Below are 15,824 nucleotides of genomic sequence, written 5' to 3' on the forward strand. Positions count from 1 at the left end.
CATTCCTGCAGCTTCTTCACTTGGAGGTAGCTGCCTTCCCTACATATCAAGAGCTACAAACGTTAAGTGTTTTTTGGACAAGACTGCACTGATAGGTCTCTTAAACAGAAAGACTGAACAAGGTACAGGAAAGCAGAACAAGTACCATCAAGGGAGGAAAGCTAAGACTCTCTTGGAGAAGAGACAGATAACAGAATACAACAATCTAAGCAAGATAATTTTCCTAAATTTAAAAGTTTATCGTTACATTTTAAATAGTGAATCCAAGTATGGCATCAGAAATTAAAATGGTACCAAAGAGTCTACAATGGGAAGTGAGGCCACTTTCCCACCCCAGTGTCTAGTGGGATGCTTTGAAGCCATCTCGTCTTGACTCAAATTGCCTCCAATTTTGTGAACCTATGGTCAAACCATTGTTATCTTGAAATTGGCCATGATGGGAATATTTATACCACAGAAATGATCAAACTGCACAAATAGAGCTTTTTATCCCCAGAGAGCTAGTTTATCAACCCACCGCTACCTCTGTCCCAATTCCCCAGTTCCCTTCCTAGTCAGCAACCGCTGTTACCAATTTCTTTTGTATCCTTCTAGAAATATTCTATGCAGATATTCCACACACACACACCGTTTTTATTACAAACATTAGCATACTATAAACATCACCCTGTGTCTCATTTTTTTACTTAACACCATATCTTGGAGATTGTTCCATGTTAGTACTGGCAGGCCTGCCTCAATCTTTCCCACACGTCCACAGGATTCTGTTGTATGGGTGTGCCAAAGTGTTTAACCAGTGGCCTATAAATGGATATATGTCCTTTTGTCCAATCCTTTGCCACAGCAAATAAGGCCACAATAAGTAATATTATACTCACGTCTTGTGCTCAGAATGTTCATTTTAATTTGATGGGTTCTTATCAAGTTTCTGCTCCAGCAAAGGTATTGAACATTAGATAGTAAGACATAAATCCCCTCAAGTTTCTTCAAATTATTTGACAAAGAACCCTGTTCTGAGATGGACCCTTGAGCCCATCCCAACTTCTCCATTTTATGTCTAAAGAAGCATGTTAATCCAGCAAGGAGCCAGTGTGCACACACACACTAAATGTAATAAACAGCACAATGTGATAACCGCTGTCACAAACCTGTAGATAGAGTATGGAAGCTCAGGGGAAAACGAAATTCTGAATGAAGGATTAACGAATCTTTGCAGGAGGGCTGAGTTCTGACTAACGAGAAGGGGGCAGGAGCCATGCCTTACACATGCTGATGTCCTCTGCAGAGCCAAGCACTTTTCTAGATTTTTAATAAGAGCTCAGTCACTTTCTAAAATTAATTTGCATTAGACATGAACAAATGGTTCCTGACTGTGGGAAATGCCAAACAGATGTCATTTTGAGAAAAGTTGCGAAATAGACTTACCTGCAGAGTTATTGGAATGGAATGGATTCCTATTTGTCTGGAAGTTAAGACATTAGAGCCTGTCTGAGACAATGCATTGGACTAGATGAGCTTTTAAAGTCTCAGCCAACCTGGTGACTTTATCCATCTCCACACACACCCACTAGTCTGTCCCTGGGAGCATAGCTGTGGTCTCTATTGTAAAAACTACATAAACTCAGCCCACCTCACACCAGCCCATCTCAGACTGATGCTTAAGGCATGAGAGTCATTTCCACGTGTTCCCAGTGTCCTGGGGGCTCCTGGGCTCACTTTCCTTGCAGTTACTGTACCTGTTGTCAGACAGCAGCTGCTGAGATATCATCGACCTTTGTTCTCTGTCCACCCCTATGTACCAACATGCTTAGATCAAATGCTGGCAGCGCTCTCCTAGTGAACTTGACACTGTTTTGCCCGGCACATCCAGTAACCAGAGCTGATGCTCAGAACAAGGTAGCAGCGTTGACTGATCCTCTTGTGAAATCTAGTTACTTTGACAGTTTCCTAATAAAATTCCAGTAATTCAACTCTCAGCTGCCAAGGACTGCTCTTTACTCAGTGTCCTCTCTCTCTCCCTATTTCTGGAAGACAGAGTTTGCCAATTGAGTCTGTGCATGGGTGACAAAAAAGAAGAAAGAAAGAAAAGAAATAAAATTGTGTAAATATTTTCCCATGTCTAAAGTCTACATATATTTAATAATCCACCTCATGTCAGGCACAAAAACATAGATAATCTAGTCAATACCCACTATCTCACCGTTAACAACTCGGGGACACGTTGGCCAATGGCAGGAATTTTTATGTTATCTGGCATGTCAAAATTTGAGAGCTCCATTTAAACAAGCATTTTGGTTAATAGAGAGCCATCGTATCATTTTTGGAATAGCAACTTCTAGAGGATTAGAATGCATGCAAATATTGAATTCTAAAGCTATGTGTTATCTGACATAGATGTTGACGATTCAGTAGCATTTCTGGACTTGTTTGGACCATGGGCCCACCATTATGAGGCCTAAATGCTCAAACCTCCTTGCTCTAAGTGTGGTGCTCAGGCCAGGGTCCCCCACCGATGGTTAGAAATCAGAATCTCAGCCCCCACCCCAGACTGACTGAATTAGAATCTGCATTTTAATAAGATCCTCAGTTAATTCACGTGCACATTAAAGTTTGAAAAACACTGTCCTAAAAGAATGGAAGTCTTCTTAAAAGATCTACAGTTGACAGGTACTTAAATTAACCAGCTTTAACTTAAATTACACTTTCTCAACTACACTAGACTTGAGAGATTAAAATAACTTTCCACTAATGTTTTCCCATCATCAGTACCCAGTACCGGGAGTGGCTCTTCCTTCCATTTGAGGGCATCCCCCACCATCCAGCCTTGCCCTCTGTGGCCCCTCTCCCGCTTCATCCCTTTCTTCCCCATGGTACCCGTTCCCCAGCACAGGCCCGAAGAGCTGCATCTTCCTGGCCCTGCTGGGTACATCTAAGGTGTCTTGGCACAGCCTTCTCTCGCTGGCTGCTCAGGGCTGCCACTTTAGTGCATCTGATCCCGTTGGTGCCACATCTCTTAAGCTTTCCCTCCTGTCCCTTCACTGCCTACATCAAACCTACTGGCGTTCCCCCAACCATCTCTGGAGCAATCTCTCTATGACTTCCAGGGACAATAGGTAACTTAGTAAACCAAACTGTCCCAGGGAGAGTTGATCATGTCCCTCCAGTGCCTACTCTTTTCTCCCCCAAAACATGTACTTTACAATGACTTTCCAGAGGTAGAGCTACATCCTTGTTATCTTTGCCAATTCCCTAATGGCAAAGAGGGAGAGGACAGTGCCTTCCAAATGAATGGCTATAGTATGTGACCGTCCAGAGGATGGAAGAAGTTTGTTCTCTTTGAGGACCTGAAAAACTAGTACGGCCGATGGGGAACAAGAACTATCATATCATGGGAAACAGATGGACTAGTGAAAGGTTTAGGAGTGATTCTCAGAATTCAAGGTGCTTAAGAATCACCTGGGGAGCTTGTTAAAACACAACTTCGCAGATGCCACCTTGAGATTCAGTGCCCATAGAGCCGATGGGCCCAGGAGTCTGCATTTTCCACAAATACCCCGGGAGATTCTGTGACCCACAGACAACCCTAGGAGAAGCACTGGTCCAGAGAAGCTGATCTCTGACCTGGCTACGCATTGGAATAATCTCAGGAGCTTTAAAAAATGCTGATGCCTATGCCCTTCCCTCGGAGGTTCTGATATAATTGATGTTTAAGACCTCCCCAAATGACGCTAACTGGCAGTCAAGTTTGAGAATTGCTGGTCTATAGCCTGGGGTACTTTTCAGAGGGCTGGCCTGGGTGGAGCATCTTTAAAAGTGGAGAGACCAATAAAAGAGAGTGAGGCTTTAGAAAGGGAGAATGAAGGGATAGAAGTGTTCCGAGGACAAACCTTGCTTTCCTCACAGTTTAATCATCCAGCCAACAAGCATTTGCCTGTCTGGGTACCAAGCAACCCTCTTGGTGCTACAAGCCTCAGATATTGGTCTTGCTAGCCAAAGCAAGGGAATCAGAACCTGGGATAGAGTCTCTGCCTTCAGCCTCAAATCCCCATCTTCAATAGCTTCCAAAATGGCATCATCTTTCCTTCCTCCTTAGAAACTCAGGGGACCAGATATGCCAAACCTTTGGCAAATTATAGAACTGCTTCACTCTCCATGAATAAACATGAGAGATAATGTGTGGAGAGAAAAAACATTTATCAATTATGTGTCTTCAAAACCTCCCAAGATTGTGCAGCTTTAATGGCTGAGTGATTTTGAAAGGAAAACTTGTAAATTGAGCTGCACCTGAACTCATAATAAAATGTCATGAAATTAATTGACTTTCACAGCACTTACCTGACAGTAAGCCTGAGCTGCATACCCAAGTGAGGCCAGCCAAGATCACAGGCGCCTTTGCCCTTATCCTCAGGCCACTCCAGTTGAGAGAAAAGCAAAGCAGACCACTTGTCACAGCAGAGGTTATCTTCTTAGACATAGTCTTAATAAAGGCAGAGGGTTAGGGCTCTTGAAGAAACACTCGCTGTATTATTTTTTTAGCATCTCGTGTTCCAAATTGGCTGGGGAACAAATGTACGAATTAGCTGGGTCCCAGGCGGCATGATTCAATTGGATAGAGCCCCCAGGACTAGAATGCCTTCTGGGGCAGTGAGTCATCACCTAATTCTCTGGGAGCAGCAGAGGAAGAGAACAAACTGGCCCCAAGGTCATGATGAGCTGGATGAGGCTCTGGGAAGAGAACCTCTTGGCACCTGCCAGCTCCCTTCCTGGTTTATCTTTTTAACATGAATGGGACATACCGAGCAGCTGTCTTTGCCAGTTACTTTCAAATGTTGTCCCGTTGAATCTTCACAACAGCCTTCTGAGGTGGGTTCTTATTAACCTCATTTTTCAGAAGGAGAAGCTGTACCTTGGAGAAGCTAAGAGGTTTGCCTGTCAGCCAGGCGTGGAGACCATCTGATCAAATGTCTGCATTCTTTTCACTCCTCACAGGAGGTACCAAATCAGAAATTTCAAGGAGAGATGAAGAATGAGGAAAAAACCTATCTCCATTTCCTTGCTTCTTCCTTGCTTCTTTTCTTTTAGTTTTCTTTGTTTCTTTCTCCATATGATAAATTCAACTGAAGTATCAAGTTGGAGGAGTTTTAACAGTATGCAATGGTGTAACTACCAGCAAAATAAAAAGACTGTTTCTGGGGCTGGCCCTGTGGCCGAGTGGTTAAGTTCGCGCGCTCCGCTGCAGGCGGCCCAGTGTTTCGTTGGTTCGAATCCTGGGCGCGGACATGGCACTGCTCATCAAACCACGCTGAGGCAGCGTTCCACATGCCACAACTAGAAGGACCCACAACGAAGAATATACAACTATGTACCGGGGGGCTTTGGGGAGAAAAAGGAAAAACTAAAATCTTTAAAAAAAAAAAAAAAAAAAGACTGTTTCTATTGCTCCAAAAGAGTCTCCTGCACTCTGTAAGTTAACCCCTTCCTCCCCAGCCCCAGCCCCTGGCAACAACTAACCTGTTTTCTGTCTCTAAACATTTGTCTTTTATACGATGTTAGATAGATGGAATCATACAGTACAAATCTTGCAGCATCTGGCCAGTTTTACTTGGCAGGATGCTTTTTGAGTTTAGTCCATCCTCTTGCATTGATGCGGGGTCAGTGAGCCGAGGAGTCAAAAGAAAGATTTCTTGGACTCTCAAGGTCTGGCAGTAGTGCTCTTTTATTTAGAGAATAGTGTGGAATAGCATGGGGACAGGACCCATGGGCAGTCAGAGCTACTGCTGCAAACATGGGTGGAGAGTAAGGCTAAATTTAAGGCATAGGAATGTGAGTTATCTCTTTACAAGACAAAGGAAAGAATGTGTTAAAAGAGTTGTTAAAATGGTATCAGTGCCGGTAGGGTCTGGTTATTGGGTGGTCCTATAACTTTTAGATAAGAATCAAACCAGATTCAGTACATGGCAGAAGCCACCGCTTAAATATTATCTTCAGCTAAAGACAAAGGAGGATGTTGTTGGGGGGGGGGGGGGGTTAGTTACACGAGGTTGCCAGAGAGTAAACAACTTAAGTCCTTGCCTTCCCCATTAAGAGTTTCCAGAGATAAGGCATCCCCCCTTCCTCCTGGTGCAGAGAGGGAGACACCCCCCACAGATGGAGACTTCCTTCACAGATGCAAACATCTCTCATCAAAGGGCAAGCAAATTCCACTCCTCGGAACCTCCTTCTCATCTGTAGTTTTTAAAAGTAACCAGGCTAAAATCCTCATCAGCATGATCGGTAGTCTACTTTTTACTGCTGAGGAGTATTTCATTGTATGGATGTGCCACAGTTTGTTTATCCAGCTGGAGAAGAAAGGAAAGGAAGACAGTGAGGTCAGGATTTTTATGCTTCCAGCTCCTTCCTTTCAGGATTAGCCAACACTGGCTGGATGCCTCAACGGGAAGTCACAGTTCCCACCAGGCAGCCCTGTCCATGTGGCTGTCTGTCTCCAGGTTCCTATCCTGTAGTGCCTTGCTGTTACTAACTGGCCTTGGTACACTGCATGATCCCTGTAATTTTCCGATTCCCTGCTTGCATGGATGTAAACAATGCTTTTATTACACTCTCCACAAATTAATGAAATTGGGTGTGCCATCTTGCAACATTCACCAGGGAAGCTTCCTAGGTTCAAGTAAGCATGCAGACTCACAAGACTTTCACCAGCCTCACTCAGCACCAGTTTACTCAGACACATGTAAGATACATGCCAAAGCTTGAAAGCAAAGCCATGTCAGGACTTCCTCTTCCACTCGAGTACCGTCACACGTTGCTAAATGACGCAGATACATTCTGAGAAATGCTTCGTTAGCTGATTTCGTCGTTGTGCAAACATCATGGAGTGTACTAGACAAACCTAGATGGTATAGCCTCCTACACACCTAGGCTGTATGGTCCTAATCTTACAGGACCACTGTTGTATATGTGGTCCACTGTTGACAGAAACATTTTTATGCAGCATGTGACTGCAGTTCTTGAAGCAGTCAATGAAGCAGTCTACACAGGTTCCCAGGCTCCCCAAAAGACATTTCAGGTGTGAGGGAATGAGATTCACATCAGGCAGGTGTAAGAACCACTATGGCTGAGCAGCCCCAGACCCCACAATGGCTGATCTTTTGTACTAACTCCGTAGGCATGGCTTCCAGGGTCCCTGTAGAGACAGTCCCAGTTATAAAAGTCATCACATTCAGAGAAGCCCAAGTCTACGATGCCCCAATCAGCTCATTTATGGTGTGTCCCAGTTCAGATATAATTTACCGAGCAGGGGTTATTTCTACCGTAAGCAGTGTTGAGTGGAATATAGTTGATATTTTACCTTTATCAAGTTCTCAGGAGAATAGAATAAGAAAGATAAACGAAAGTCAAATTTTCATACAGAAAAGGACATCTGTTTCTTACTAGGACAAAGGATGTATATTCTCTGTGTCTCGTTTTGTCTTTTTAAGCTCTCATAAATAAATGGTAGTATGCTAAAGGCTTCCCTATGTTTTTATTTATTTGTCCTTGTATTTCTAACACATTTTGTTTTACATATTAATGATTTCTTTAGCTCAAAAAGTGTAATGATTGTTGTATATTAATTATACCTGTTATCAATCCCAATTGATCATTTGCATTGATTGAACTTATTTTGTCTGATTTTAATACTGCCACCTTTTTTTTTAATTAATAGACTTTTTAAAGATCAATTTTAGGTTTACAGAAAGATTGATTTGAAAATGCAGAGTTCCCACATGCCCCTCCACCCAGCACACAGAGTTTCCCCTGTTATTTACATCTTGTACTAGTGTGGTTATGTGTTATTGTGATTTATAATAAGAAATATATGTTTGGTTTTTGTCCCTGTTTCTGGCACAGAGCTCCTAAAACCCACGGAATTTCCCAAATGATAAGAGCATTAGAAGCATCTTTTGTTCTAATATTTGGTCTGTGATCCCAGCTCCTGACATAGGGTTCCTGAAACCCTTGTGATTTCCTGGGTGACAGGAATGTCTTTTGTTCTGAGGCAACTTTGGGTGGGATCCTGGATGGCTCCTGGATGAGGGCTAATCCCCAGAAAGAACAAGCAATGATTAGAAGTTTGGAATTTTCAGCCCTACCCCCCATTCTCCTGAGAAGAGAGAAGAACTGAAAATGGAGTTAATGATAGATCATGACTACGTGATGAAGCCTCTATAAAAATCCCAATAGAATGAGACTCAGAGAGCTTCCTGGTAGGTGAACATATCCACACTGGGAGAGTGACACACCCAACTCCACAGGGACAGAAGCTCCTGCTCTTGGGATGCTCCTAGACCTCGCCCCATCTATTCTCTTCATCCAGCTGTTCATCTGAATCCTTTATCACATCCTTTAATAAACTGGTAAATGTAAGTGTGTGTTTCCCTGAGTTCTGTGAGCCACTCTAGCGAACTATCAAACCTGAGGATGGGGTTGTGGGAACCCCCAATTATACCCAAGTCGGACAGAAGTTGTAGGTAACCTGGGACCTACTACTTGCAATTGGCATCTGAAGTGGGGTAGAAGCAGTCTGTGGGTCTGAGTCCTTAACCTGTGGGAGCAGATATTATCTCGAGATAGACAGTGTTCGAATTGAGTTAAACCATAGGACACTCAGCTAGGGTTACAGAGAATTGCTCGGTGGGAGGAAAATCCACACATACTTCATCACTAGAAATGTCAGAAGTAAAGTGTTCTGTGTGAGTAGTAAAGGAGTCACAGGAGAAAAATGCAGGAGGAAGGACTGCATTTTTGCTTACACAGGAGGGAGAAATTGGGTAGGTTTTTCCTATAAAGGTACAATTTGTTATAATTAATAAATCAATATTGATACGTTCTTGTTAATTAAAGTCCATAATTTACATTAGGGTTCACTCTTTGTGTTGTAAATTCTGCAGGTTTTAACACATGTATAATGACACGTGTCCATAATTATGGTGTCATACGGAATAGTTTCACTGCCCTAAAAGTCCTCTGTGCTCCCCCTATGTGTCCCTCCCTCCCTGCCCCCAAACCCCTGGCAACCACTGGTCTTTTTACTGTGCCCATAGTTTTGCTTTTTCCAGAATGTCATACGATTGGAATCATACAGTTTGTAGCCTTTTCATATTGGTTTCTTTCACTTCACAATAAACATTTAAGTTTCCTCCCTGTCTTTCTGTGGCTTGATAGCTCATTTCTTTGTTTGCTCCACACAAGCTTCTGTTTCTGTTTTGTTGATGTCTCTTTCTACATACCTTTAATTTTTACCTTTTGTGGATCATCCTACTTTAGGTGTATAAACTATAGAAGGCATAGAGCAGCTGCCTGGGCTGGGAGAGGGGCAGGAGAGCTGAGCGAGACCCTCCAGTGGGACAGGAACCCCGAGCCTGCGGAAGGCTGAGGGCAGAGCAGGAGAACTGAGACAAATCCTGAGGCAATCAGATCCCAACATCTGCTAAAGAAAAGGATTTGATCCTGCCCTCAAATTGTTTGAAGTCTGTGGTAAATAAAATCTGATGAAAATAACAGCAAAACCCACACCCAGCTCAACTGCAGCTGAGATTGACTCAATCCTTCACACTAGTGGCCTGAGAGAAGAGATCTGTGACCTATTCGGGGCATAAATGCTGTTTACTTTAGTTTATGCTATCATTTTATACATAATATCTGGCATTCAATAGAAATTTACAAACCAGTGAAAAAGTAAGAAAATGTGACCTGATTTCAAAAGAGGAAATGGTCGAAAGAACTAGCTGCAGAATTTGCCCATGCGCGACATGCATGAACACACAAGCAAATGCAGCAGTGAGAAGGAAGTTCCCCCGAAAATCCACACACAGGTGTCAGACAGGAAAAATAGAAGATAGAAATGAAGAATTCTTTCAATGGACTTATCAGCAAACTGCAATAGCAAGGAAAAGAAATGCATTTGAAGCCAGATCAATAGAAAGTGACCAAATTGAAGGATAAAGAGAAAAAAGCGTTAAGAAATAAAACACAGAACTCTTCTAGTTATTATTCCTGTTAGAAAAAAATCACTGCAAACTCAATGGTATAGATTCACACTTACAGAGTCGATGGATTTTTCACAAAGACAAAGCAAGTCCGTGGGGAAACGAAAGTCTTTTCAGCAAATGGCGCCAGAACAACTGGATGTCTATAAGGAAAACTAAAGAATATTGATCCCTATTTCATACCATAAACAAAAATTAATTTGAGATGGATCATGAACCTAAAAGTAAAAGCCAAAACTATAAAACTGCAAGAAGGCTATTTTCATGACCTTGAATTAGCCAAAAATTTCTTAGACAAGGTCTTACAGAAAGCATTAACCATTAAAGAAAAATTGCTAAATTGAACTCAGCAAAATTAAAAACTTCTGCTCTTCAAAAGACACCAATAAAAGATGTGCAAGCCACAAAGTGGCAGAAAATATCACAAAACATGTTTCTGACAAAGGAGTTGTATCCAGAATATATAAAGAACTCCTACCAGCTAATAACAAAAAAGCAAACAACTGAATTTTTCAGAAGAGTCAAAGACTTTAACAGACACTTCCTGGAGGAAAATATATTCATGATACTGATCTCTGATAAAGGACTGATGTCCAGAATATATAAATAACTCCTACATATCAGTAATAAGACAAATTATTTGATTAAAACTTAGGCAGGCAATTTGAACACACATACACACATATACAAATGGCCAAGAAGCACAGAAAAAGTTCTCAACGTCATTAGTCATCATGGAAATGTAAAGTAAAACCAAAATTAGATACCACCACTCTCACCAGAATGGCTAAAATGAAAAATACTTCCTCAAATACCAGCAAGGATGTGGACCAACTAGAACTCTAATGTATTGTTTGCCGGAGTGTAAAATGGTTCAACCTCCTCGGAAAAAGGCACGACAGTTACTTAAAAAATGAAACATCCCTATTACCTAGCAATGCCATTCCTAGATATTTATCCACGAGAAATGAAAACATTTGTCCACAAAAAAACTTCTATACGTCTATTCATAGCAGCTCTGTTCATAATAGCCCCAAACTGCAAGGATCCCAGATGCCCATTAACAGGAGAATGGATAAACAAATAGTGTTATGTTACTTAGAAATAAAAGGAATCAATTACTGGCACAGGTGACAACACGAAAGAATTTTTAAAGCATGCTGAGTAACAGAAGCCTGATACAAAAGAGTGCACGCTGTATGCTGTAGACTGAAGGTTTGTGTCCCCCCTCCCCTGCCCCGCACTCATGCGTTGAAAGCTAGTCCCCAGTGTGATGATATTTGGAAGTGAGGTCTTTGGCAGGTGATTAGGTCCCGACAGTGGATCTCACATGAAAGGGATTAGTGTTCTTACAGGAGACCCCAGAGAGCTCTCTCACTTTCCTTCTGCCATGTGAGGACACAGCAAGAAGACGGCCATCTGTGAACCAGGAAGCACGTCCTCACCAGACACGGAATCTGCACCTTGAACTTGGACTTCCCACCTTCCAGAACTGTGAGGAATAAATGTTTGTGGTTTAAGCCACCCAGTCCATGGTATTCTTGTTGTAGCAGCCCGAACTGACTAGTACAATATATGATTCCATGAGGTTCTAGAACAGGCAAAGTTAATCTATGGTGATAGAATTAGAATGCTGGCTGCTAGCATGGGGAAAATTGATTGGGAGGGGTGAGGGAACTTTCTGGAGTGATGGTAATTTTCTATACCTTGATAGGGGTGTTGGTTACTCAAGTGCACATATTTTTCAAAACTCACCTAACTGCACACTTAAAATCTGTGCATTTTACTGCACAATACCTCAATTTTAAAAAGATACTGCCCACTGCTGCCTAGGACTGGTTTTAAGTAGTTGCTGGTCTGTAGGAGACAGAGGAGTAACTAAACCACTAGTAACTAAACCAGTAGCTAAGTCAAGTCACCCCTGCCCGGTGACTGGCTCTCTGAAAGCCAAGATGCTAGCATGGTACAGAAGCTCGAAAAACCAGTTTAAGATAAGGTTCTGGGTTGGAAGCCCGGGGGCTGCGTGGAGGCATGTGCAAAACAAGGAGAGGTGTTCAGAGAGGGAGAAAGACAGAAAAGGAAAACAAAAGACTTCAGAATGAGCCTGCCATCCAAGGCCCAAATCACAGAAGAAGTCAAATGCTAAGAAAGGCAGGCAACAAAGTCAATGCTCAGAGCATGAAGGCACCCCAAATATTATCAATCTCCTAAAGTAGTCTGACACAGACTTTACAATAAGGATCCCGAGGATTCTGAGCAAGAGCTCTGAAGGAGCCATATCCATAAAAAATTAAAATATTTTCAAACGGTACTTTAAAATACTGATATAAAAACAAAATGGGTAAATGTGAAAAAGAACCAGCTGGAAAATTTTCAAAAGATATATATATACAGTTAGTGAAGTAATAATAAAAAAAACTCACCTCAATTGACTATGCCATCTGAATTAGACACAAAAAGCGAATTGGTGAATTTGACAGTAGTGCTGGAACTCAGCATATGGAGACAAAGCTTATGATTTTAAAAACACGAGAGGACAGTTACAAGACATGGAGAGTAGATCAAGGAACTCCAAAGGGAGCCCTTAAAAGGGACTAGCAGAGAAACAATAGCTGCAGAAATAATAAATGATTTTCCCAAATTGAAGAACTATCTAAATCCTCAGATCAAAAGTACATTCTGTGCACCAAGCAAGGTGATAAAAAATAAATCCACATCTAGAGTAATGGATCTGAGGAGCAAGAAAGATAAAAATAATCCCTTAAAAGTCATCAAGCAGAAAGGACAGCGGACATGCAGAGGAACAGCAGTAACCCTCACGGCAGATTCCTACCAGACAACAGTAGACGCCAAAAGACAACGGAGGACCTGTCACGCTAGAATATTACATTCAGCTAAACTGGTCTTGGAAAGTGACGGCAGAATAAAGCAGAACAGAATTTACCAGCAATAGATCATCACCAAAGGAACTTTTAAAAAATCGCTCCAGCATGAAGAAATATAAACCCAGAGAGGAAAGTTAGGATTCAATATAAACGGAGAGCACAAAAATTGACAAGATTTGTCAGTAACTTCTAACTATTGACAGTTATTTTAAAGTTACTGTTGTGTTTTTAAAAAAAGATGTAAGTCCCTTTGGTTAGTTTTTCCCCCTCGCCGCCTCTGTGTTCTTGTTACTCACTTGAAACACAATTAAGTTCATTTTTTTCGTTTGTGTTCATTTTACTTACTTCTTTGTTTCAAATATGTGAAAATTAACATGCTTCTTAAATTCAGAAGTATTGAAAAAGTTTTACTCAAAGAAGTGTTCCTCCACCATCTCTTCTACCCTGTTCCTGTTCCTTCATCTTTTCCACCCAGTTTTGTGCCCTTCCATGGTAGGTAACGGATCTCATTTCTGATTTCTCCTTCCATTGTTTCTTTCTCCACAAATGAGCAGATACACATGTATTTTCTTTTTTCTCCTTCTTTGTTATACAAAACGTAGTTTCAGTGGAGGTCACCCTGATCCATTAAATATGTTACAACTACTACAAACCACAGAGAGAGAGGTTTGAGATCTCAGTCCTTTCCTTCTCAGAAGTCCATTGTGGGGAGGTCGATTTGTTTTGCAAATTTGCCTACCCCAACCGACCACAAGAACATTCAAATGCGTTTACCAATGGGAAGGTAGGGATGGTTCCAGGGCTCCATCCATTTACAGAGGTTAGATGTCACCTCAGCCCAGGCAAAATGTTATAAGATACGACCTACAGAATAATGTGTGGTGAGCCTTGACTTAGATAATGGCTATTATGGCGACCTTCCTAAATAAACATGATTCGAAGCAACCTGATTTCTTTACTGCTCAGAAGAGCTCCCCACAGCATAGTATTCTTATTCTCTTAGGGGTGGGCTCATCATTCCATGTGGACAAGGGAAAATCTCTTTGAATGGAGATTCTGCAATTCTCCCTACGAGCTCTCCTTCTCAGCCTTGGATCAGCCATAAATTTAAGAAACTCACCTTCTATGTCTTCATCTAAGTTGAAAATGTTGACAAAGACAAAGGTGAGTGAAGATCTTTTTAGTACTCCACTGGAGACAAACCTCAGCACGGATTATGATCCACTGGTCAGTACTCTACGGTATGGTCCTTCAACCAACAGACACATTCCTGCTGTATTTCTATCCTCCTATTCTTGGCCTCATCTTCTCTGAAGAGTTAAATATTTTCTAGGTAGTCTAAACTAAGAACAACAACTCTCACCATACTTGTTTTTTGAGGGTGGAAATGGAAGCTAAATCGATTGATCACGGAAACGAGAGGGAACATGCCATTATAGTTTAACTAGAGTGTAAAGAAGGCTCTGATGTAACCAGCCACGAGGGCCTTTCTCTTCAGAGAATTTTGTTTTACAGCAAAGTGGTGTTGGGATGAAGCTTGATAGCTTTGGAGTCCTTGTAGCCATCGTCCTCTTCTGTGAGCAACATGTCTTCGCATTTCAGAGGTAACCCAATGGAATCCTAGATGGTGGTGGGTCATTTTCCCCACTTGTGTGCCCCACCTGGAATCCAGTCAGCACGCTGGACTAGGGAGCAAAATGTTAAAGTTTGAAGGTCAGCTCTTTCAGAAACTTTCCATGTTGCCCTGACAAATAGTAGATTTCAGGATAGTAAGAATCTTACCAGGTCTAGGGTCTTTTTTTCTTTCCTGGCTCTTGTTTTATTACTGAGAGAACCCTAGATGATATGTATAGTGAGTGGCTATGGAAATTAAAGAAATAGAATCTTTTATAAAAATAATTATTTACATCCTAACACATCATGATTTATATTTTTCTTGTCTTCACATATAAAATGAGTTAACCGTGGATAATTTATTTTCCTCTTGTGCATGGAACATAGGAGAGAGAAGATGGTGAAGCTATCAAACAGGAGGTTTGGGCTGTGGGTAATCAGCATGGAGCATGAAGGGAAGAAGAGTTGTGTTTAAAGAACACACACATGAGCGTATCTAATTCTTATTTTGCTTAGTAGAGTGAGTCCCTGGGTATTTTCTAATATAAACAACCTAGACGGACACAAATGAAGTCATACTCTAGCATACGTAATACGTGGTATGAATAATTCCAGGCTGTGTGTAATATTGTAACTGATTGGTTAATATCTAGGCTTTTATAAATTGAAATTGTTTCCTTTTGAATTTTCTTATTTTTCCTTTGTTTTGCTTCTATAATCCTTTTCTTCTCCAATTATCTCCGAGGCAAGTTCCTCTCCCCGTGTTAGTGAAAGGCAAGGAGGGAAGAGGACATACCAGGAACGGGGAAAATTCAACCAAAAAAACTTTTCTAAGTCGTAAAGAGCCATAGGATAGCATTTAAGAAAATAGAGCTTGATTTGTGAGCCTAGAGCTGTTTGCACATCATTACTGAAGTAACTATAATTGGTTGATTCTTTTTTGTTCAATATGGTTATCAAGTGTGAAGCAACCAATTCCATCACCAAATAATGATTGTTATGGAATTGACATAGGAGTCAAATTGCTAGAATAATTGGTGACTTACGTCTCTCTGTTTTTTCAAGGAATCAGATGAGTATCGTTTCTAAGGTCCTTGTCACTTCTAATATCCCATAACTTGGTAATTGGCTTTAATTAAAGGTAAAGAAGAAAGAAGAAGGAAAACTGATTATCAACCCATCCAACCTGGCTATTGCAGACAGAAGCAGCATCATTGACAGGGAGGGAAAAGGAGGAAACGCATGGTTATTTAGCACCTGTGTTGTCCCATGCACGGGGCTAGGTACTTAGAAATGT

At 41.4% G+C, this 15,824-nt stretch overlaps 1 protein-coding gene and 1 long non-coding RNA gene across 2 annotated transcripts in view; one reads left to right on the forward strand and one right to left on the reverse strand.

The window, feature by feature from the left end:
• Nucleotides 1-881: 881 nt before the first annotated feature.
• Nucleotides 882-14,190, reverse strand: LOC139076451 (uncharacterized). Its single transcript, XR_011528075.1, has 3 exons — nt 14,034-14,190; nt 4,336-6,338; nt 882-2,051 (listed from the first exon to the last, which is right to left on the reverse strand). It is a non-coding gene; the product is annotated as an uncharacterized lncRNA (long non-coding RNA).
• Nucleotides 13,682-15,824, forward strand: part of CPB2 (carboxypeptidase B2) — a 51,513-nt gene continuing 49,370 nt past the window's right edge. The window contains exon 1 of the mRNA XM_008516938.2: nt 13,682-14,517. Coding sequence (XP_008515160.1) covers nt 14,444-14,517 — 74 coding nt within the window. The 5' untranslated portion in view covers nt 13,682-14,443. The remainder of the gene's footprint in view (nt 14,518-15,824) is intronic.

This window comes from Equus przewalskii, chromosome 16, assembly GCF_037783145.1.
Source record: "Equus przewalskii isolate Varuska chromosome 16, EquPr2, whole genome shotgun sequence".
Classification (NCBI taxonomy): domain Eukaryota; kingdom Metazoa; phylum Chordata; class Mammalia; order Perissodactyla; family Equidae; genus Equus; species Equus przewalskii.